Genomic DNA, 25,539 nt, shown 5'->3' with positions numbered 1-25,539 from the left:
GGATGCTTCAGTGGATCTGTCCTCAGTGGATGGAACCCGAACAACTTGATCGCTTGGCTTAGTCGATATTAATGACCACTCTGGACGTTTCCAAGTATTTGGGTGATCTTGATGGTGTATAAAAAATTAAATATATCCATACCAAATTTCATCCAGCTCACTCCAGTCAGTTCATCCCCATTTTCTCCCCTTAAGGGTTGCTTTTGGAGATAAAAACTAAGTACCCTATGTTCACCCTTGACAGTCGAAACCAGTCGGTTTCGAAGTGATACCGGAACAGACAGAGTTACTTTCAATTCATCACTTCCATAGTATAAAAACAAAGTCGCTTTTTGTCTGTACGCTTAGATCTTTCAAACTACGCAACGGATTTTGATGCGGTTTTCACAAATAAATAGTGTGATTCACGGTGTCTATGTATACGTAACCGTGTTGTGCCGGAACGGGTCACCAGTATATAATATTATTTTAATGGAGTATGGATTCGTAGTATGTATGTCCCTGCCCGCATGCAGGTTACGAAAGAGACAGACATGTAATCTTAACAAAACAGTAATTCTTCAAAACGAATCAAAATATCAAATCGTGTTTACATATTTATGAATCAAACGGCGTTACGAATATTTGCCAAATTGGTGTGGTTATATGTATATGGAACTCATTCATGTGTATACTTATTTTTTGCCTACGAGGTGGATACATTTAATGGAATTTATTTAAGTATGCAACTTTCTGAAGCATTTTGTGATTACATAATACTGAAAAAGTTTAATGAATACAATTTTTTGGTGTCAGTAATAGATAAATATTTTTGATACAATGTATGACTACATATTTATGCAACCTTGTTTTTGTATACATATTTTTAGACGTGACTGTACGTAGATAGCTGGACGTCTAGAAAAACACATAAGCTACTTTTTATTACGATGTTCCCACGGTTTAGGGATAAAATCTTGAACTAATAACCGCTGGGCTTAGAGTCATGAAATTTGGTATGTAGATAGCTGGACATCTGGAATAACACATAGGCTACTTTTTATCCCGATGTTCTTATGGGATAGGGGTAAAATCTCTAAATAACAACCGCTGGGCTTAAAGTCATGAAATTTGGTATGTAGGTAGCTGGACGTCTGGAATAACACATAAGCTACCTACTATTTATCCCGATGTTCCCACGGGATAGGGATAAAATCTTGAACTAATAACCGCTGGGCTTAGAGTCATGAAATTTGGTATGTAGATAGCTGGACATCTGGAATAATACATAGGCTACTTTTTATCCCGATATTCCCACGGGATAGGGATAAAATCTCGAAATAACAACCACTGGATTTAGAGTCATGAAATTTGGCTTGGGTGTTTTAATTTAACGTCAATGAAAACCACGATGTAGGAAATTCCCACGAGAGCTTACTAAAATCCCGGAATTTCAATTCAATTGCTGTATCTGATGATTTACGCGTGCGAAGCCGCGGGTAAACGCTATAGTAAACTTATAAGTTTGACCGCTATGTGTGTCTGTGTGTCTGTGTCCCTGTCTGTGGCACCGTAGCTTTTGAACGGGAGGACCGTGTTGAATGCGGTTTTTTAGGGTTCGACGTAGTCAACTAGGAACCCTTATAGTTTCGCCATGTCTGTCCGTTTGTCTGTCCGCGGGTACAATCAGAGACCGTTAGTAGTAGAAAGATGTAATTTGACATGAATATACATATCAGTCACGCCGACAAAGTGGTACAATAAAAAAAAGTAAAAAATATTTTTTTAGGGTACCTCCCATAGACGTAAAGTGGGGTGATTTTTTTTCTCGACAACCTATATTGTGGGGTATCGTTGAATAGGTCTTCTAAAACTTGTGGGGGTTGCTAAGACAATTTTTCTCTATTCAGTGATCTGTTTGCGAAATATTCAACTTTAAAGTGCAAATTATTATTGAAATCGTGCGTCCCCCTCCCTCTAAAATCTAAACTGTTGGGTGAAAATTTTTTAAAAAATTCAGAGTGGTAGTAAATATATCAAATTTACAAGGAAAATTATAGCGGCTAAGATTGCTTGACAATTATTAGTAGTTTAAGACTAAATAGCGGCCTAAGGTATAAAATATACCTAAGCTTGGAAGATTCAGTACACAATACGAAATCCTTAGAAAAATATTATTTGTTTTTTCTTAATGGCTACGGAACCCTATCCTGGGCGTGTACGACACGCTCTTGGCCGGTTTTTATTTTTTAATTTGAAATCAGGTTTTTGTTTTTGACAAATGAAAATACGTGTCCAATATTTTCTGATAATTTACCCCAAGGGCTAAATAGGATAATATTTTAGTTTACCCAGGAGTCTACACAATTAACGGGCCTTTTCACCATCCATTGATTAATTTTATTTGACGGATAAATGTGATACCATCTCCGTCTATTCGAACAAAAGAAACAGAGACGGCATCACAATTATCCATCAAATAAATTTAATCAATGGATGGGGAAAAGCCGTGGTGGCCTAGTGGTTCGACTTATCGCCTCTCAAGCTGAGGATCGTGGATTCAATTCAAACGCCAGCTCGCACCTCTAAGTTTTTCGAAATTCATGTTCGAAATCTGCCAGAAGCCAGTAAACCGAGAAATTCTGACAAGGAAGTTGCGACGGATTGGACACACGCTTCACGCAGGGTCTCCGTTGGCAATCTACTGGCAGAAGACGGCCAGGACGTCCTCGGACCACGTGGAGGCGGTCATTTGAGAAGGAGGCTGGCTCAATTGGTCTCGGCTGGGAAGAGCAAGAAGGCGCGCAAGATTGAGCCAAATGGAAAACTCTTCTACGAGCCCGATGTCCCTAACGAGGGATAACAGGATCACATCATCATCATTACGTGAAATTGATTGAAATTTACCACGAGCTTTACGGTGAAGTAAAACACCGTGAGGAAACCTGCACACACCTGCGAAGCAATTCAATGGTGTATGTGAAGAAGTTCCCCATGCGCACTGGGCCCGCGTGGGAACTACGGCCCAAGCTCTCTTATTCTGAGTGGAGGCCTGTGCCCAGCAGTGGGACGTATATAGGCTGGGGTGGATGGTGAAACAGGGGGTAAGTTTCAGTTCCTAAATGACATTAACTTTGTATTGTTCAAGCGAGTTGCTTTACATTGCGGACTATTGAGGGACAATGATTCAGTTGATCAAACAACCGCGATGTAGTGAAATTTGCGTGCAAGTTCTCGTATTGTCTAAATGGAGTTTTACTTTTATTAATGGAAATCAGTACAGTTGTTATTTACGTGTCTGGTACCACGAAACGTGCTGCTCTATAAACTTATCTTATTAGGTATTGATTTGTTTTTGCAGAGTTTTGCAATAATAATTTCCGCTGCTTCACAGTTGGCCTTGTAACACTTTAATTACGTTTTCACCGTAAAAAATGATGAGTTCAGACTGGATATATATTTTTTTCTAATTAATGTTCTTGACTTTATGGCAAAAATAATTATCTCTGTGTGGGGTAGTGACCTCTGCTGCTTTTATCTGCTGCTCTTACTTGGTGTATATAAAGATACAGATATTCAACCGTGCAGTCCCGCATAAATATAATCACAGATTATTTTGTTCAAATTGTTTTCCACATTCTTACGATTCCTCTCCAGTCTCCGTCCACCACGTGTTCGCGGTTTTTCCTTGGGCATCTGAACCTATTTAACGAAGATAACCTGCCATAGTGTCTTGAGTACCCACTTTTTAGATAGGGATTTTACCAATGTAATAGTTTAAGAAAAATTGAACGAATCTAGATGAATTAATGAAAAGCTGATTTTTTAACTAATCGCGTTGAGTAGAGAGGTTAGGTAAAACAGGTGTTTTACCACTCTCTGATAAGTATTAAGGGTCCCTAGACTGGCCATATTTTCACTGCAATTTGTGGCCGGCAACTATTGGTGTCCCTCTCTTACTCACATGTTAGACAGGGACACCAATAGTTGCCGGCCACATATTGCAGTGAAAATATGGCCCGTCTAGGAGCCCCTTCATATATCGGTCATACCGGATATTACGATAGCCACCAGTTACAAAATTATATTACCAGATAGATTCGTTCCTCGTAAGACTCGTTTATTGACAGATTTCTTTACCTTTATTCGTGTTTCTGCTTCTAAATAAAGTGTCTTGTTGCTTACAAAGTATTTAAAGAAAAACAAGTATTGCAATAAACTGTTCGAACGAAGATATCCCTTTGGGAAATAAATGATATAATATCTGACGGATATCGTCATATTCCTTATCAGAGAGTTTGAACGCGGGTTTCTTGACAGCCGAAATATCGCTAGATGGCGTTAGTATTGAATGGTCCGTTTGACGTTATAGATTTGCTTACGATTGGGTCATTCATAAATAAATCAATAAATATCACGGGTCAATTCACACCAATGAGGGCTATCGTTTTTTGTCTCACTAGATGGCGCACTGGTGCGTGAGGTTTTTAAGTATGACTTTCAAAGTCTGTTATTACGGGCGTGAAAACAAAGTTAAGATTAAAATCGTATTTAATACACCTTAAAACCGTACCATAAAAATATCGAGCATGCCACAGTGTTGCATAGTCCCCGTTTTGTTCGGAAAAAAGGGAGGACAAAGGTTTCCGAAAGACAAAACTGTCTCAAAACACAGACATTCTTTGCCCCGGAACGCATATTTGCCATAATTAATTCCAGATATTGCTAAATATTCACAAAATTATTCTAATTATAAATAAACCCGCGTAGCTCACCCAAAAACTATGAGATTTGACATTTCGGAGATCTCACGCTACACTAGCGCCTCTAGTGGCGAATTCATACGCGATAGCCCTCATTGACCTAGTCCCAAAGTAAGATTAGCAAAACTTGTGTTATGGGTACTAAGCAACGGATAAATACAATAATATAGATATAGATACATACTTAAATACATATTAAACACCCAAGACCCGAGAACAAACATTCTTATTTTTCATACAAATATCTGCCCCGACACGGGAATCGAACCCGGGACCTCAAGCTTCGTAGTCAGGTTCTCTAACCACTAGGCCATCTGGTCGTCTAATCATAACCAATCATAAAGGTGACCGTGGCAAATATCAAATTTTTCAAAAGGGCCTTTCGATTCTAGTGCCAACTAGCCTGTCACAGCCCTAATTTTCCGGCCGAAATAGACAGAGGCGTATTTTAAGATTTGGCGCACCGTGCCAGTTAGCTTTGACACCCCATTAAGTGACGATAAAATAATATTCAATAAGTGGCTTCGCCGCCCCTCGCAGCCTGTCGCCCCGGAGCATGGCCCCCGTGGTCCTAGGGCGAATACGCCCCTGGAAATAGCTGGCTTTCTATTCACCTGAAGCTAGAGTTGCCATGTGAAAAAATGAAATGTCCTCATAAAAATCCTGACATTTCTTGTAAAAGAGTTTTAGGCAAAAAAATGATTGAGATCTCTAGCTGTAATTTATCCTATTTTTAATTGCTTTGAAAGAAATATTATTGGTTTAGTGGTTTTGTTGATTATTGGTTGTTGGCTGCATGTTTGAAAGATAAATAATGTTACAACATGTGAGCAATAATCACTTGAGTTTGAGTTACTTACTACTTACATTTATTATGTCATTCATTAAAACTGTGTAAACTTTGTTATAAATGTTTCATGGAAGCATATACTTATATTTTTTTATCTGCTGTGGTCATTTCTAAAAACCCTGACTGCTAAGTCTGGCCGCAATGCTCGAAAAGGGTCAAAAATTCTGATATTTTTGGCCTATAGATGGCGTTCATTGAGTAGGTAGCAGCGTACGCAGTGCTAATGCTGGTGGCGCGCTACCAAGTGCCTACCCTCGAATCGACCCAATGCACGCCAATGCATATGGCAACCCTAGCTGAAGCTCATTGTTGCAGTGGCGGCTACTGGAGATGTCGGGCGTGGAGCGGCGGCGGCTGTGCTGCGCCGTGCTGTTCCACTGCGTGGCCGCGCTCTGCGTCATGTGGTCGCTGTTCGTGCTCATAGAGCGCGCCGTCGAGGAGGTCAACCGCGGCCTCATCGGTAACACACACACATAACATACAGTCAGTGGCGGCTGCTAACATTCGACTTTTCCCGATGGAAAACCATTGTGCATACATCAATAAAGCAAACTGTCTTCTGGTAACCCTAAAAATCAGTCCAGCAAGCAGCAATGTGATCCAAAATTAACCAACATTGAATTGCGACAAATGTAAAGCTAAGAATTTTGTGTTTGCATGAATACGCGAATCAACGAGATATTGTAGGACGACATTTTCAAACAATCCAACTCTGCGTTTGACGTCATCAAAGCGCACGCACGGACCTTCTTGGAAAACACGTACCATTTCGGAACAATCGCCAGTGGAGAGATTTTCTTAAGCGTTTTTGTGTAATAAATTGTCAAAATCCATTAACGGCCCCCGAGCTTGTTCTTTATTATAAATATGAACAGAGAAAGAAATATTTAATTTGTATATACAGTGTACGAATGTTTATGCTCATGTGTGTGCGCTTATTTGTGACCGATATGTACATATTAATGAACATTTTGGATGTTGCTATACACTTGGAGGTATTGACTGTCACATCTGTAGGATGCTGACTGTGCATGTAAAATAGAATCTGGAACAGAAGCCCGGATATACTGGTCCTTTATTATCATCGCACGTCCGTTTCGCCTACGCCACGCTCGTTACTGCAATACTGGTTATACAATTAAAACATACAAAGCAATCACTGCTCATATGCGTTTTCAAATAGTCTTCAGTGAAGTTTCGCGTTATTTTTTTAATTACTAGAAGCAAACTGGCAGCGCCAATGGCTCTGGCTGAATATACTGTTGGAAAGAGTTATAATCAGTATATAAACGTTGTTGCTAAGTTGCTGAATTCTATGTGTGTTAAATGGTAATTACCCGTTCCTTATTTAGATAAACGTTAAGGAAAACGATGCTTCCATATGTCACCAAATGCTTTATTTACCTTACATGTCTTTTGTTCTCGATCATTGTAATTCATTCAGTAAATGTCTAATTTAGCGGAGTGCTAGGCAAAAAAGGTATTCTGCGTGGCACATAAGTAATACCTGTGCAAAGCTCGATTTAAGGGTTTCAATCTTGGCCGGTTTTTAGGGTTCCGTAGCCAAAATGGCAAAAACGAAACCCTTATAGTTTCGCCATGTCTGTCTGTCTGTCCGTCCGTCCGCGGCTTTGCTCAGGGACTATCAATGCTAGAAAGCTGTAATTTTATACGAATATATATGTAAACTATGCCGTCAAAACGGTACAATGAAAAATTAAAAAAAAAAATTTTTAGGGTACCTCTCATGGACGTAAAGTAGGGGTGTTTTTTTTTTCTTATCCAATCTTGTAGTGTGGGGTATCATTGGATAGGTCTTTAAAAACCTAAATTTTTCGGTTCAGTGATGTGTTTGCAAAATATTCAACTTTAAAGTGCAAATTTTCATTAAAATCGAGCGTCCCCCCCCCCTACACCGGTGGGTGGAAAAATTTGAAAAAATTCAGGATGGTAGTAAGTATATCAAACTTACAAGGAAAACTACGGAACAGCTACGGAACCCTATTTCGGGCGTGTCTGACATGCTCTTGGCCGCTTTTTAATTATATGTATATTTATTTCTCTGTAGGTACCTGTTTTCTGTTATTGCTTACTATGTTGTGGTTTCAAATAAAACGGCAGCTGTATTAGGTACTGTGAAGGTTGTTCATTAGTTGTCATGTTGTCTGCAGCGTGGCCGTTCTGGACGAAGCTGGTGGTGGTTGCGGTAGGGTTCACGGGAGGCGCGGTGTTCATGTACATCCAGTGCCGCCAGTACCTGCACCTCTGCAATCGCTGGCGTGCTCACAACAGGTAACCATACTCATGAGAACTGCCGAATGTACTTAATAAAGCACAAATACGGTATTAGATTTTATTTTTATTTTTTTAAATTTAAAATTGACAATGCATGTTTTCGAACAGAAAAACAATTTTTAAGCTACGTTTACATTTAACAGAGTTATAAAGTTACAAAAATTTCATGGCATGGCATTTGTTATTGTCTTATAGAATCATCATCCCAGCCTATATATGTCCCGCTGCTGACACAGGCCTTCTTTCAGAATGAAAAGGCTTGGGCCGTAGTTCCCAAGCGGGCCCAGTGCGGGTTAGGAACTTCACACACACACCATTGAATTACTCCGCAGGTTCTGCAGGTTTCCTCACGATGTTTTCCTTCACCGTAAAGCTTGTGGTTCTAAAATGTAATTTCTTACACGAATTTCCAAAAACTCTGAGTTGGAGATACGTCAGAGGAAGAGAGAGAGAGAGAGCCGGGGTTTGAACTCACGATCCTCTGCTTTCTCAAGCAGAGGATCGTGAGGCCATACTTGATTTTAATGAATGATTTTTGAATATTATTCAATGAGGGTTTCGGTTTCCTTTAGTTGGCGCTAGTATCGTATTGTCCGTTTGACACCTTTGGCATTTGCGCCACGTTTGTGATTAGCTAAATACAGTACCCGGCGTTAAAGATTGCACACCGGTCTTTGGAAAGAGACTCGGCTAATTTCGGCTCCGTAGAGCGTTGTCACACACTACTTACGTGTCGTTTGTCAGTCGTTGTACAGGTGCAATAGGGTATGGACGCATTTAGATGAAAATATATAATATAGAGTTGTTCAAACAACCCCCCCCCCCCCCAAACTTTAAATTGTACGATGGCATCTTTAGGAAAAAGGGGAAACTATCCTTTAGTAGTTGCAACCACCCACGGAAGAATAAAACAAGTGGAAGTGCTATGTAGGTGCAGCGTGCGTGCCACAGGTAAGCGGGGCGGTACGCTTACTCGATGACGTAGGTAATCCTCCATTAGTAAGTTTTTTCCTGCTATCATTTTTACATTCCAGAATTGAGCAATACGGCATAATTACTGTTAAACAAGGAATGTCGCGACACTACTAAACGTGATCATACTCTACGCAATGTTGAACACGACTGGCATCGAGTGAACGTACCTCCGCTTACTTGTGGCACGCACGCTGCACCTACATAGCACTTCCATTTGTTTTTATTCTTCCGTGGTTGCAACAGCTCTCTAATAGATATCTGAAGTTGACATGTCATTTTTTTGACTTAAAGTAATTAAGTCCATAAACTGGAGAGTTTATTTGATATAAAATGTCACTTAATAAATACGATTATTGATGAGCGGTCGCCAGTGTTTGGAAATCGTCGTAAGCAGCCACTTGTCTCTTTCCAAAGACCGATGTGCAATCTTTATCGCCGGGTACTGTAACTAAATGAGCCAATCACAAGCAAAACTGTAACGTATATACAAACTTACTGCTCGATACTAACCAGCGTTTTTTACTCTTGGAAAAAGTATTGCTTAATCATAACACAATTAGATAGTAAAATCTCGTAGTACCTTGATTAGATCTATCAACAAGCCATTTATTTACAGAATACTGCTCATCCAAAATGCCCGGAGAAGATGCCAATAAGTCACGGGTCTCCGCCGGTGCAACGCGCGCGCACTAAACGGCGCGAGCGCAGTGCGAGGGGACAGGTAAACTTTAAGATGGTGAAAAACTTAAATAGAGATTACTATATTACCGCTTTTAGAGACGTCGATTAACTGATGGAACTGATGGATGAACGTCTATGGTCCCTTTTTAGTATTCCAAATTTTGATAATTTGTTGCACGTTTTAAGGTATTAGGTAGATATATATAGACTAGTCTTGCTTGAGAAAAGGAGAATTATAATGACTTACACGTTCGGTTCTCATAGTTAGATACTGTTATTTGTCAGCAAATTTGACATTGGCTATGATTTAGTTACTTGGTTGCAATTCACGCTTAGTCTACAGATTGATAACGCTGAGTGGTTGCCTCTGCCTCTGCTTGAATGGCCCAGGGGTACAAATCCAGTAAAAAAAAATTCCTAGCTCATCTCTAAGCATACATTGCAAACATTTTTCTAACAAAATGTATCACTGAGGTCTTCTGAGCGGGACAGAATAAAATACTCTGAAAAGTTGATTGACCCAAACAGTACTGTCCATTCGTCAGGTGGTAGCGAACATCGAGCCGCCGCCGCCGCCGCCGCCGGCCGCGTACCACGAAGAGGACGAGAGCGGGGGCTTCGAGAGTTACCGCGGCAACCCGCACCGGCGGCTGTCGGCGCTCGGCGCGCTGCGGCCCGAGCCCGCCGACGAGGCCCGCAGGTACTCCGACACGCGGCTCGTGAGTGTGGCCGTGGAGCGAGAGAGCACTGCGGTCTATCACATCAGCGTCGACCCGCTAGAAGCGGACATCAGGGAGTTGTTAGCGTTGGATGCGCGCGCGGCGCGCTCGCTGCCCAATCTACGCGCTAGTCGCGAGAGCCTCCTGCCCTCCCGCGCCCCCTGCGGCCCCCGCCTCCTGAGGACACCCCCGCCGCCGCTCCTGCTCTATCCGGACGATAACGTCTATTGAACGCCAAGGCCTCTACAAACGTTGACGTCGATTACATTGAGCAAGTAAAAACTGCCAAGTTGCAGCGCAGCTAATGTTTTTGGTACATTTATGTAGTGCATAGTTTCCATCGTGTTTTATCGGAAAAGTTCGTATATATCGTGCTCTCTCAATTACCTTCAGTTCAGTAGGTACCCGTCGTACAGCTGTACATTTTACATTCCGACGTTTGAGGCTAAATAACAGGGTCCCATATTATTGGATATAAAAATGTCACTCATTTAATACAATCGACTCATTTCTACGTTCGACTGTCCGTTTTGTTACGAAAAATATTAAGAAAAATTCGTAACAAACGGACACATCCATACAATATTTTGGGGACACATCTGGAGACCCTGTTTTTCCAGCTCAGAATCATGGTCTGAGTCTACCTACAAATTTTGTTTAAATTGGGGAGATAAACTCAGGGTACAACGGTACATAGAAATGCCCTGATAGTTCTGGTGCCGTCGTGTTCCGATTGAGATCGGACATTTTCCGATGTAAGACCATGCACTATTATCTATATAGGTAGTTCAAAACTTGGACTGCCTCGTAAAGTTCCATTGTGACCCGACTATTGCCCATACCATACCACTATAATGGTTAGTTGTCTGTCGGACGATAACGAATGGATTCATACTATTTTTTAACTATACGGTATATCAATAGAATTTATAGAAAGTGTAAACAAACCGATTTCATAAAAATTCTTGTATGAACACCCACTGGATCGAATCAATAACACATTTATCTTTAATTCGTGTCTTTTAACTAAACGTCTAATCACTTTTTTAACCAAATTCACTTGATTTCAATATCATCATCATTTTGAAAAATCTTCGTCAAAATCTGACGTTATTTCTTGAATGAAACATGTGTATAATCTGTTGTAGCATAGATTAGCGTATTAATGCTCGATTGAAGAAGCGATTTTTATTTAATTACCTTAAAATTAAAAAATTGTTACTGCTTATATAATTTAATAAAGACTTTGGAATGAAATCAAGTATTATAGATATCCAAATAGACAAAAATACTTTGATCTATTCAATTAATAAATTAATCAATTTACTGAACAGATTAATTATTTTACAATAGGTTCTAGGTTTCACATCACTAAATGTCTGTGGTCGGGTTAATGGCGTCTTTTTTTACACTTTTCATAAATTGGATTGAAATAAATATACCCGTGTTAAATGTCCAAGTTTTAGAACTCCATTTGCATGCTTAGCTTGTTCTCTATGGATCACGATCATGATCACAAACTTAAACATTTCTTCTACCAAATGATGGAATCATCGATGCCAGATCGATATAGCCTCCGATCATGACGGTGGCAAGTTATAAATGCTTGCGGACTTTTAGTTGTTCAATGTAATTGACGTTTAATCTTTGCTTTTTCCGTTTGTAAAGATCGCGACGTTTTATTTCTAAGCGGCGGGCGAAGGTGAATCGAAATCGGTTTTAATTATAAATATCTAGAATAGATAATCGCTAGTCGACGTTTTACTGTTTATAATGAAACGTTACAATTGAAGAGGGTGTTGGTCGATCTTCAGCGTGAGCCGGACATGCATTAGATAGTCTACTTAGACTTTTTAAAGTTACTAATTTCGAAATTATACGAATTCGATAAACTAAAATAATTTCCTGGCTCACCCGCGTCCTTTAATTAGGTACAACATTCAAACGTTTACGTTGTTGATTAAGGGGCTGTTTCACCATCCATTGATTAGCGTTAACCGACGGTTAAATGTGATGCCGTCTCCGTCTATTCGAACAAAACGAATAGAGACGGCATCACACCTAACCGCCAGTTAACACTAATCAATGGATGGTGAAACAGCCCCTAAACCAAATAGTTTAAATAGCTAGACGATGTTGTTTAGTTAATTTAAGATATAAACGTGCCTGCACGGCTACGCATGCCGATTTTAAATAATTGATTGAATCAGGCGTTTACTTGATTTTCTTTCATTATATCTATTCTAGTTATTTATATGATCAACATTGATAGTCTGAAGATTCTAACAGAGTAATATGACTGTTATCCTTTGTGACGCGAGGCGCGTGTCATGCCGTTTTAAACGCGTCTTAGTTTTTAAACCGATTCGATTATATATAATATTTAGAAAGGTCGCTTCCAAATCACCATCGTCCTACAGACTATAGTATAGCCGAGTCTCCAAGTTGTTCCGTCTTGCAGTGAATTCGTCATGTACATCTAAGCTTTAAACTGCGTATTTTAGGAAACGATACACCACATCATCTTTTACCGTAACAAACCATGTGCTGTGCATTGTGCGATCAAGTGTTGTATATAGTAGTGTGGATTCTGTACATAGTAAATAATTTATAATTATAACTACGAGAATGATCTAAGTTCGGTTACTTTGTTAACTCGTCAAGCTCTACAAATTTATTTGTATATTAACATGTAAAGGACGCCATTTTGAGATTCACGTGATTTTAATCAGTTGCTGTTTGTTTTATGGCTAGAAAGCTTCTTATTAGAACATTCATTATCATGTATGAGGATACAAACTGTTTTATGTTATGCCTATACATTATCTGTGATCGATAATAGTGGAACTTCCGATGTTTCCGAACTCTCCTGCAGTTGGTATTCTAATGATAACTACAAACTGAGCGGGTAATTTATGATACCTAACTTGAATAGGTGCCATGTTAGCGCATCGTCATGTATCAACTAGTACAAGTGTTTGTTCTTCAAGGGTGGCAACTGCAGACGTGACATCGGAAAGATTGAATGACTGTGTTTTAGTTTGTACTTTAAATGTTAAAATTAATCTTACACGAAAGTTATGTTAACACAGCTGTTTATCCATTCCTGATTTTGATGTTGACAGTTATCAGATTAGCAATGTGAGTGTTGTTGAATGACGAAGGAAAAATGTTGTTTTCCTCTATGCGTTTCTCTTCTCTCTTTTAGAGCGCGTTTATTCACATGATTTTAGTTTAGTTCTTAATAAAATAATTATTTACTTTTGACAAAGGTTATGTTACTATTGACAAAGTTGTAGCCGTTTCTCTCTCTCTCTTACTCTCTGGTGTGAATAAACCCGCTCTACTACTTGTCAATTTTATCTTCGCCTTTTAGGGCATGGCTTGGAGATTACAACTGTAGATAATGAAATGTAGTTTAATATATACTGAATCTCCTTGTAACTTTCATCTCTTTTAGGCTCTCTTTAGTATCAAATCAACCCTGTAGTTCTCTACAAAATAATAAATTGAACTTTTTTTAAACGGGTTATTTTTGTAAAAAAAAATATATTTATTTAATTTTATCAAACATGAAGTAAGTCACCATCAAAATGTAAGACATCTCATAATCATAAAGTTAAGCATAAAATATTTGTATTGAAAGAACAAAAATTCGTGACACCCCTGTGATCCTGTTAGAGTCATGCATTTAGAAAGCATTTATAAACTCGTGAACTAGCAATATATCGATGCCTACACATTAAGAAATTAATGCTTGTTTGCGGCTTAACATCGCTAAATCATCCTCCACCAGCTTGCTAATAGCACAATATACCGCTAAAGTTAATTTATCGAATACCTAACTATAAACATAACATTTCGCGTTTGTTATATCAGTGAATGTTAGTCGCTTGAATTCCATTGTGATGTATTAAAAAATTATCAGTCACTCCAGAATATAAAATATAACTTCGTTATTCCAAATTTAACACCGATTTTGTTTTATGAGTATTTCTCAAAAAGTTGTCTCGTCATGAAATTGACAAGAAATCAGTTTTGTCAAGAAATTATTAATTCTAAGGACGAGATCATAAAACATAAACTACATAAAATATCCAAAATTTCTTGACGTCAGGAAAACCTCACGAAATCTTGTGAGGGAAAAATCGTAATTTTGTAACTACATCAAAACTTTCTATTTGATCCAACAACAAAGATTACCTATCTGACTTTTTATCACTTTTACCACAAGGTTTTTTTAAAAACAATTTTACTTATTTTTTGTGATGAAATAGCGAGAGCGTCAGGATTTTTTTTTAAATAAGTGGACAACTGATGAATTTAAAAATGGTCAACTTTTTGAGATTATTATACTTATATAATGTAGGAGCGAAAAGGTCAAAATATTAAAAACAAGTTATTCATTTATTTCAGCATGTTCGCTTTTTAATATTTTTTGTGCATAGTTCAGCGGATCTTTTGCTTCAAAAACCTAAATTATCTTTGTTCTGGTTTACAGAATGAATAAATCGATTGGGATTTTAATTTATCCCTTTTGAACTGTGAATTTCGCAATACAGAATTCTTACCTTTCAAAGTAATAATGATACAGCTGCACATTTTGGCCTAAGGTCAATTTTTTTATGAAATAAAAAAATATAAATGAATTGAATTTAATTTAAAAATATTATAATTCGCGCTTTATTAGCGGGTGTTAAAAATATTCATAGTCTCACAGCAGGTGATTAAGTAAGTTGGCCTAAACATCCCTGCGAAATGGTATGGAATTGTAACTATTATTGACTTGAAATCTAAGTCAAGAGGGATGAAGTTCTTAGGGTTAATTTGAAATGAAGACAACTTTAATTAATTCCTTCGATATTTAAATTATCGTGAGACGCGGACATATTAAATATACGGCTATTAAATTGTGTTTGAAATATCCTCGACATTTTGTCTTGTCAATTTCGAACAGATAGCCAAAAGAGAATACGCTCTTGCAGCTCGGGTATTCAGCGCATACGTCGACTACAAATGCATGAGTGAGCCGTGCATCCTATTTAATATAACTTTTAGGGTCCGTTAGACAGCTAACTGCCTAAATTGTAGACGCCGATTTTTTATTTATAATATAATGTGTATGGATAAAGTTAAACCTTCTTGCTTAATCACTTGTTTGAATATTGCGTATTCTGCTCTTATTATGGCTAACCACATGAGGTTTCAATAATAACTCATATAGGTATTATAGAAATTAAGAAAATACAACAAAACGAAGCACTACTAAAAAGCAATATTTGCACATCTCAGTGAATTGACGATATATAGTTCAAGTCATACATAATATGTTAGATTCACAAAATATTCACAGCTCATTCATTATATTTGTAGTTAGGTAGTTAATAAATAGTTTGGACATTTGGTGCTAATGAATAAAACAAAAAGGAAATCAGTCCAAAGTAAGGTGTTGTTTTGTGCTGAGGTTTTAATTGTGTATTTCATTCGTTCTTCTTCATTCGATCATATACTTACTTTTTAATGGTTCCATTATTGTATACCAGTCATGACTGCTTTAGTGAAAATGTGTTTAATATATTTCTTTTAAGAAGTATAATTATTGTAATATACTAATAATACATATATTTTCATGTAAATTACAGATAATGTACTAATATTACGAAAACCAGGTCGCTCGATTATAGAAAGTTTTACTTTTGAGCAAAAGTTTTGTTTAAGTATCTAAAATATTAAGGGGCTGTTTCACCATCCATTGATTAGTGTTAACTGACGGTTAAATGTGATGCCGTCTCTATTTGTTTTGTTGGAATAGACGGAGACGGCATCACATATAAACCGTCAGTTAACACTTATCAATGGATGGTGAAACAGCCCCTAAATGGATCACTTTACTACTTTGTATAGCTTCACTGTTTATAATAACATATTATGTGATAACAATTTGAGTTATTGTTTTAACCGATATAAGTATTCCGTCAAAAACGATTTATATTTTTGTAAAAATATGAAATTAGAAGTTGTGTGCTTGGCGACATTTTGCAGGTACACGCATTGGGACAATTATTTAGTGTACTTATTTATGTATCGCACATATCACAAGATTATTGTGTACCTACCTTTTAAATTAATGTTTCGCGGCTGTGTGTAAATAGTTATTTTCGTGATAATTCGACTCAGTCAAGCGTTCATCTGAATCGTTTTCAGTTGGAGTACAAAATAATACTTTTGTCATGTTTCGAGTGTAGTTAGTGCCTTATTTGAAAATAATGTGGACAGCTTTGTATCACAATTTATTATTGTTGTTGTTCTTTTTTGCGAATCCATCTACTTCTGGGGCATGAGGCAGCACCACTGTCTGTGTAATTGTGATATAGTTAAGTTTAGTTTTTGCTCAAAATTTCTTTCCCCCTTGACCTGTGTACTTATCATTCATGAAATTTGTAAGACTGTATTTTATTTTGTTGTGTAACATTGTTAGTTAGCTCCATGTTATAAATATAGTTATTTTGAGATTGTATTCTATTTATTTTTATTTTAAGCACCCTTTTGTAATTTTCCATAAATGTTCCAAACCTCGGCAATTTATTTATTTATTTTGCAACTAGTTTCAGTAACATCAAAAGCGAAATCAAAGAATAACATGATAATGCTTTGGAACATTATTGCAAAACTACGTCCAATCAATGATGAAATACCCCGGGAATTGCTGAGTAAAACAACTCGCTAGATAAAAATAAATAATTTATTAAAGTGATCGAATTCCATGCGCTTGGGTCGACCGGAGCTCGGGTCGAAGTGACTAGACTGTACACTCAACATTTCTCATTATGTATACATAAACAATTTAATTTCTGTTCAAACAGAAAATCAACACTTAGTAATAAACGTTACATTGCTACTTAATATAATTCATATCACTAATACTCGAGTATTAGATTAAATTAAATTCACCGAAAAATAATATTACACACTGCTGGGAGCTTTATTTTATACATATAATAGCTTCCTAAAATATTTTTGTTAGTCTTATCGTTACATTACTAACCATCAAGTCAGTGGTATCTAAATGTTTGGCGCCTCCGTCTAACCGCCTAACTTTAATCAGTCGGTCACATGAATAAAGCAACTGTTTTCTGCGTGTACGTCATGACAGCACATAGCGGACTATGCGCTGAATGATCGGAGAGGCAGGTGCTGTTACTGGTGTGCCGTAGAAGGAATATCGAGGGAGATCGGCCCTAAAACTCCGTGTCGCCGAGAACGTTGTACATGAGACGCTTAAAAGAGTTCGATTGCTGAATGTGCTCTTCGTTTAATGCGTTTACCTGAAAAAAAAAACAACCTTAACACATTAGATGCCAGTGACACAACGTCTGTGTTCAAAAATTCTTACTTTTATGCCAGTGACATTCATTTGTGACTGCAATAATTTCGGGCAGCATAGTGTAAGGTGCCCAAGCGTTTTCAACCTTTTGGTTTTAACGGCACGCGAGTCGGACTGGCGCGTAGAGTACCTAAACTAAAGGGTTCCGTATAGTATACCCATAATGTGTATAACATAACGGACAGCGGAGGTTTATTTAATAGGGTCATGTTTTTTTTACGAATCGCATACACTTCGTGGCGATCGCGGCACACCGGTTGAAAACCTCTGGCTTAGGAGAATGGTGCCGAAGCCGAATGTGTTAATTTAATTAAATGATTTTTATCTCATTCTAAGAGGAGGCCTGCGCCCAGCAGTGGGACTTATATAGGCTGGGATGAATGATTTTTGTGGTTTTGTCGTTTCTTATATTTTTCATAGCAGTTGCTCGTAACTTCGTGGGCGGAGCGTTCCATGAAGTTTATGGGCCTTTGCACACCACGTTTTTAAACGCGCCGTCGACGCGCGTTGAATCAATACAAAACGATTTGTTTTGGCTGCTATAAACATCTTGAGATAAAAATTAAATATAGCTTCGGTAAATAGCTTATATTACTCGCTGGTAACATGTCTTCGGCTGGCTGGGTGAAAGAATTTTTAAACTAGATTCAAAAGCTATTGAGTTTATCCATGGCAGCTATATCCATTACAAACTAAGCATTTAATATAAGCAGTTTTGACAAATAAACTTACGAAGCTCGTTTGTTTCCCGTTGCTGTTGCCGTTCATATGCGGCTGTTTCGTTGGTTTCGGGGTAGGCGCAGGTTTCTGTTAAGCGAAGAAATCTATTAACAATTCTGCGTTACGTCGTTACAACATTTCGAACAATCTGGAAAAATAATGTATGTGGCTTCTGCTTTTTGAAGTTTGCTTTTTTTTACATAACTTTGGGCCTATAATTGTTTCCATGTGGTACTCGACACCATAAGTAAACTTGCTATCAGATACCATACTATTGAGATCTTAGGCCGTGTTGTTTAATGCGCAGACGCTTGTGATTTCATTCTACCCTCACCCAGTCCTCGATTTGACAATAGTCCGTATAGGCCGCGGCCTAGGAGCGGCAGATTTCAGAGGACGAAAAATTATTATTTTAGAAAGGTACATACATGAGGCGGCGGGAATAAAGTGGCCTACACACACTTATTAATATAAATACGGCAATGCCCTCACCCTATATCATTTGACACAAAGAAATGGTGAATCATAGTGATTCCAAATGCGTACGCACTATGCGGCTAACCGCGCGGTTTCATCGCGCCTGCCCTCTTCAAAGTATCGCTTGAGAAATAATGCGCAGAGCCGTATAGTGCGTACAGGTCGATTCACAAGAGCTGGAATGGATTGAACGAAAGTAATGTCACTTAGACATTTTTGTACGAAAATGAATATTGGTGTGACGTGTATTCAAATAGGTATAACACACAGATAATTTGGTTCACTCCTTCAATCCATTCTTACCAGCTTTTGTGACCTAGACTCCTAGACAATACGGCCTTGGTTCGGCGAGCGTTTACCTTGGTGGGCGGTGCCGTGAAGACCTTGGTTTCGACGGGCACGGGCACCTCCTGCACGATGTCGCCGAGCCCCTCCTCTTGCAGCGCGCGGAACGTCTCGGACTTAGCCGGGTCGTACAGCATGGTCGGCTTGTAGCTGCAGCACGAACGGGCGGCGGACGGGGCGGGACGTTAGTATTTAGTCGGTTAGCGGGCGCAAAACAATAGACAGAAACAATTAGAACCGGCACGCGAGACCGTTAGGGGGACGCGGAAGCGGTTAGTAACGCACCCAACGTTTAGTCGTGTTTGTTTTTAAGGAAGGACAGGTCGATAAAAATACTAACATCAATCATTTAGAAAGACAATATAGAGACAGATTTAAATTAACTTATAAGCTAGTTGTGTATGGAGAGTTTACCGCTACACCCACACGATGACACACACAATGTTTGTCGCGTGAACGTGGGGCGGATGAAGTATGCTGGACGCTTCAGGGCGGCCTGGCGGCCTGGCCGGAGACGACAGAGATCGAGAGTGCAGTGTCGGTAAGACAAGTTTCGCAAGAGACGAAAGATAGCAAAAATAAAAAATAAATAAGCATTAATGCGTCATGAGAGATGGGCGTCGACTGTTTTGGCGGCGTTTCTAGTAAAACACTTGCCTCTTGACAACGTGTGGCCGTCCATAATGGCCGTTAGAGCTATATAAGCAGAGAAATAGCCCGTTATTAAGCATCATCATTAACATTTTTGAAGACACAGAAACCTGTGGAGTTATCAGTATTACATGAGTATGATAGGTCGAAACTTATTTTAATTGGTTTAAGTAGAAGATTATGCCAAGAGTTTATGAACTTTTGTACATTGCTGTTGTGAATAATTTATAATTATGATGTTTGCGTTGTCTGGGTAGATATTTTTTTTTTCATTGTATTGCACACAAAGCAGAGGGATCATAAGGTAATCTAACTTTGAAATACTAATAAGCCAATGCATAGACATCACTATTGCCTTTTAGTTCATTAATTTCAGCATAAAGTCTACACGTAATCATAATATATTAGAAACCCTCTATCAGGGGCATTGCATTAAGTAAATAATAACTCTACAAAACGTACAGGTAAGCAATACATATTTTTCAAGTAAAACGTAGAATAATTATAAACGAAGCGTCGTAGACGCACGTTAAATGTGTGAACATAACTGGCCTGGCATTCAGCCATGCTCCTGAAATTCAGTGCCAAGATATTCGTAGTCCCAGAAAGATGACACTCAAATATTTCTAGATATCGCGCTGCTCTGATAGCGTTTGTGTAAACAAATTTAACCAAAATATACCAATTTATATTTAAAATTTACTTCGGCTTAGTCATACCCGTGAAATAACCAAGATATTTGATGTTGAAAATCAGCCTGACATATTCAGTGGCAGTACCTACGAGATATCTTGGCTTATAATCATAACTGAATTTACTGGTACTGGTACTGAAGTAGGTATTGATGTACAGTCGCGAACAGAAATTGTTGAGCCACTTGCCACTGTTCGTTATTTGGCCGTGTTATGATATTCTGATTTATAGAGGACAACATTTACTTCGATTATGTATCATCCATCCCAGCCTATTTACGTCCCACGGGTGCGCACAGGCCTCCTCTCAGAATGAGAGGGCATGGGCCGTAGTTCCCACGCGGGCAAAGTGCGGATTGGAAACACCGAACAACGATTATGTATAACTCGGCTAAATTATAAACAGTGGCGAGTGGCTCAACAATCTCGGTCCGCGATAGTACACTCAAAATCAAAAGTAGCGGATAACTATTTTATATAGCGTTATTACGTAGCTGTAAAGCGACAAGACATAAAAGTAAGCAGCTACCTTTGACGCTGATTGTATGTATCGTTTAAATCACGACTTGACCACAATAGAACTCTCTCATAGTAAATGCATTATGGAAATTATACACGTTAAGCAATTCGATGTAATTAAAATGTTTACTACGAAAAGGTTCTTCATTATTTGGTTCAGTTAATAATTGGGCTATGTCATAGGCGCTGGCTACCGCTCGGCATTGAATATCTCAAATGCCCAACAACCCGATCTGTAGTTACTACCACTTTTCATAAATGGTAAACTACCTTATTGTAGTAATTTTTATACCGTTAGAGTAAGGGAGGTAGTTTATCTCAATGATAAAGTTTACGAGTAAGTTTTTTGTGTTCAACAAAAAAAAATACTAATATCTATGACTTCCTTTTAGTTTTTAAGTAGGTACATTTTCGGGTTAAAGATAGGTAGACCTTAGTCTCAAAAGAATTTCAAATAATTATGTCGCTCTACCTACATGTTGGGCCAACCTGAGTCACGTTATTATACCTGCGTTACAGTCAGTCAGAAATACATACCGTTTGTTAACAATGTTAACATATGTATATTTTAAATTAAACTAAATACCAGATCGTATTTTTTTTTGATAGAGCAATGTATTGCGTACAATTATTATGAAACGAGAGAGCAGCCGATATGTGACAGATGTCACGTCATCAAGTGCGAATTTCCGAATAAAAACAAAGTAGTAAATATAATAAAAGTTGTTTTTTTAATCACATTAGAATTTTGCGGTTATAACAAAAATAATGTTAGCTTAGATTGGCCAAACATGAATATTTTTTATCGTCTAGTTACTTAAAACTATGTGTACGTTTGCTATCGATCTTTATACTCACGGCAAGGGCGAAGTCTGTTGCCTAATCGAGTTGGCGATGTTTTGGTCCGAATATAGATTGATTGGAGAGTTGAATTGCTTGTGCACATACTGAAAAGACAAAGCGTCGCTATAAATAACAGAAACAAAATGAGAAAGCTGGTATGTATTTTTAACACTTCGATTCTTGTAGAAAACGCAGCTCCGTTGAATTTTAACTGGATTATTATTAGATACTGCCTCTTGTCGGCTTAGGATACAGTATTCAGAGTAAGTTTTAGTTGAAATATATTTTTTGTAGAAATATTGAAACTTGTGACATGACAGCAGATAAACACCTGATATTTAAGAGTGAAGAAATAAAACGATGAGTATGAGAAGCTTAATACGATGGCATATAGACAAGTGAACAAGCTGGCAATCATTTGCAGAGTTCATATAGCGAAAAAGGTTTAATTACAGGAGGTTCTGAATAAATAATTCGCGATTTATAAATAACAAACATTAGTCAAAGGAAATTATGTCTATGTGCAGCGATGTTAATGATCACTCATTTAGAAGTGAAACCCATAACCACAGTTTACGCTTACATTTGAATTGACCGTAAAAGTTGCCTATAATACATTATCTTGATATTAGTTTAACAGATCAAAGCGTACTAGTAGACAGTAATCATTGAGAGATTTCATTTCTAATTAAATATGTTTCCTCAAACATGCATTACCCCTCGTATGCGGGAACTAAAAAAAAGTACTGAATTCTAGTCTCATCTGTTTTAATATTGCACAAATTCTGCTGAATTAAAAAAAATACAAAAAGATAGCCTTTCATTTGACTCGGAACCGTGTCTTAAATATACGAGGGGTTAAGTATTTACATGTTCTTGTTTGAAGATTGTATCGTTTACATCGCTACAAATCGCAACTTTAAAATTAAACTGAAACAATTCGATATTCACAGTTCCAAAATAAACTTTAAATAAAACACAATCTGGTTGAATTTTGAAATGAGAAAATTTCTAATTAATTCAGTTTAATTTTAAAGGTGCGAAATGGCTAGTATGCCAAAAAAAGTTTCTGCAATTGATTGCCTGTCTTTGTAACAGAATTGTTTGCACATGCTCGAAGCATCTAACACGGCACACGCTAACCACCTTGTTGCCTTCTTCTCCGACCACTCGCTGCAACACCGATTCAGCCACCTGAGTTGTTATCAAAAATTCTAAATATAGTAAAGCCGTGCGTTTCGATGAAGTAGGAACTAGTTCTTCAAAACAATTGACTGCAAATTAGATCAATTGGTGGAGTGATGGATAAACACCATTTAGATCCATATTATTGGGCATGTTGAATACCTAGTCATAGAAAAAAAGTTAGATTTCCAAATCATAACTAATATGCTAAATTGAACAGTCTAAAGTAAGTAACTAAAGCAAATGCCATGCTTTATATCTAAAAAAAAAAACAACATAGGTATTCTACATTTTAACATTAATTACTTCAATAGTATTCGTAAATAAAATTGCTGAAGCTTTTAAAATTATTAATCCTGATTGTACCTACTATGATAGCTAGGGCTTACAAATTAAATTACACATGTAAATGTAAAGCCAATAAATCCTTATTTGTTTTAAACAGTATACAACATCGGAAAATAAACTTTCACCTTTGTCTAAATTTTTACTTTTTTTTTATTTCCGTAACTTTTACGGCCTGTCATAATTAATGAAACGAAATCTTAAGAAAAATAATTTTCTTGTGATTTAACCACACAAATTCATGGTACAGTTGCAAATCAATTAAATTATAAATGTGTACCTACTCGTAAGCAAGTTGTAAATTTGCATTGTTTTAACTATTTCAGTAAAAAAGCGTACATATTTGGGTGACAAATCAAATAACTTAGAATGTATTGGCTTTAGTTCCTATTTTCACTTGTTTCAGTCGTGCAGTATGTGTGAAGATGTGTGCGTGCATAATTATGTGGTGTGTTTAGAAAGAGTGCGTGCATATCTAAAGTCACAAGTTATAACAAAAGTGTTTCTTCCATAGCCAAAGTCTTGTAACTAATTCAATTATCCGTATAGTTCGTATTTATTCACACTGTGTGGTTACTGTAACCTCGTGGACATTAAACCATACAATAAACCTGAAATAGAAATACAACGTCCATGGATTTTATTGGTTAGCCTTGGATTGTTGCTGAAAATTGGAAATTTACTGTTCAGGTTTCCTGTTGCAAATTATAGGATAAACACACCTGGGTACTTAAAAAAGAATGCGTTGGGTAAATTTTGTTCCAATGCCAAACGCAAACTGTGAATCTTAGGGGCTTCGGGTACGGGAGAATGGATAGTTGACAACTAGCAACACGGCTGGTAGGTGAATATAGAGCGGCTGTAACGCTAGTGCCTTTTTCTGTGGCAATATTAAAAAGTTTCTTATGAATGAGGATGGGTTATACTTGCTAAATCGCGTACCAGGGCTTAAAAGTACGTCCACCTTCTCATACCAGGTGCAGAAACCAGGTATCAAAATACTTACAAAGTATTTTCTGTTCAACGCAACGAGTCGAATACTTGCTTCCTTGCAAGTTTAAATTAAACCTTGTTGTTATACAGATAAGATTCAAAATATTCCAATCAAGACGTAAAATACTTTCAAAGTATTTTATTTCACGTATACGCACAATCTGAACCTTATGTGTATGAATATAAGGTATAATTTTGCTTTGAAGGGACAGTATACTTTAATGGAAAAATACTTTCAAGTCTTGCAAGTATATCGGGTCGGTACCTGGTTGGTATACTTGCAAGGAAATACCTGGTATCAAACCCTGGTAACGTAAATACGCATCGTCTCTATTTCTTAAGTAGAACCGTGAGCGCGGCAATCGATTGGATTTTTTTTGCCACCATTAATATATTTTTCCAAGGATTTAGTTCTCTCTAATTTGTGTATCACTTTTTTTGCGTCAGTTTTAACACTTTTAGGTGTATTGCACTTTCGCTACTAGACAAACTATTTTTTTCTCTCTTTTTTTTACACAGTTTATAATATTAGAACAAAGAAGACCAGACGTAGTTTGCGTATGGGCGCCATCTATAAACTTTTGTTATTCTCTCTCACTAGTTCCGCATTTTTCCGCGATAAAAGAAATGGCGCTAGTGTCTATCGCAGTACAAACATAATTAGATCTTATTTATTTTATTTTGTTGACATTTTGAGCATTTAAGGCTTTTGAACATGTCTTAATTTTAATTAACGACTTCACGTCATGATAGCGGAAGTTGCCAATGGAAGTTTTTTAATTCAAATTTATATTGTAACTTATTAACATCATGTAATAAATCATGTTATTTAATTTGATAAATTACTTCTTTAAATTAATTCACTTGAAAAACCCAACGTATTTAAAATAGTCCATATTAAACATTTAAAATATTATTAAAAAACACTAGTTTGGCTTGGAATCGGCTCTCAGCCAATCAGAGATCAGTTTTGAGATGGCGGGAAATGCGTCGTGATTGTCTATTATTGTTTTTTCGGTACGGTCGCCATTGTTGACTCGTAAATGACAAGACATTACTTTGCAAGTGTGGTAAAAACTTAAAAGTGATTCGTAATGTCTGAGCCTCCGGATGGTAATTATCA

General features: G+C 37.5%; 1 protein-coding gene and 1 pseudogene across 4 annotated transcripts in view; one reads left to right on the top strand and one right to left on the bottom strand.

Annotated features, from left to right (window-relative positions):
- The first annotated feature begins 3,051 nt into the window (after window positions 1-3,051).
- On the top strand, window positions 3,052-10,493 carry LOC141433665 (uncharacterized; annotated as a pseudogene).
- Window positions 10,494-16,986: 6,493 nt separating this feature from the next.
- Window positions 16,987-25,539, bottom strand: part of LOC141433155 (PDZ and LIM domain protein 3-like) — a 40,350-nt gene continuing 31,797 nt past the window's right edge. For 3 of the 4 annotated variants that reach the window (XM_074095057.1, XM_074095056.1, XM_074095059.1), the window contains 5 exons: window positions 23,040-23,087; window positions 21,909-21,997; window positions 19,203-19,338; window positions 18,379-18,453; window positions 16,987-17,587 (listed from right to left, as the gene is read on the bottom strand). In XM_074095057.1, the coding sequence (XP_073951158.1) occupies window positions 17,501-17,587; window positions 18,379-18,453; window positions 19,203-19,338; window positions 21,909-21,997; window positions 23,040-23,087 (435 nt within the window). In that variant the 3' untranslated portion in view covers window positions 16,987-17,500. The remainder of the gene's footprint in view (window positions 17,588-18,378; window positions 18,454-19,202; window positions 19,339-21,908; window positions 21,998-23,039; window positions 23,088-25,539) is intronic. The other variant, XM_074095058.1, reaches the window with a different exon arrangement.

Source organism: Choristoneura fumiferana, chromosome 12, assembly GCF_025370935.1.
Source record: "Choristoneura fumiferana chromosome 12, NRCan_CFum_1, whole genome shotgun sequence".
NCBI lineage: Eukaryota > Metazoa > Arthropoda > Insecta > Lepidoptera > Tortricidae > Choristoneura > Choristoneura fumiferana.
This window is presented reverse-complemented; position numbering and strand designations above follow the sequence as displayed.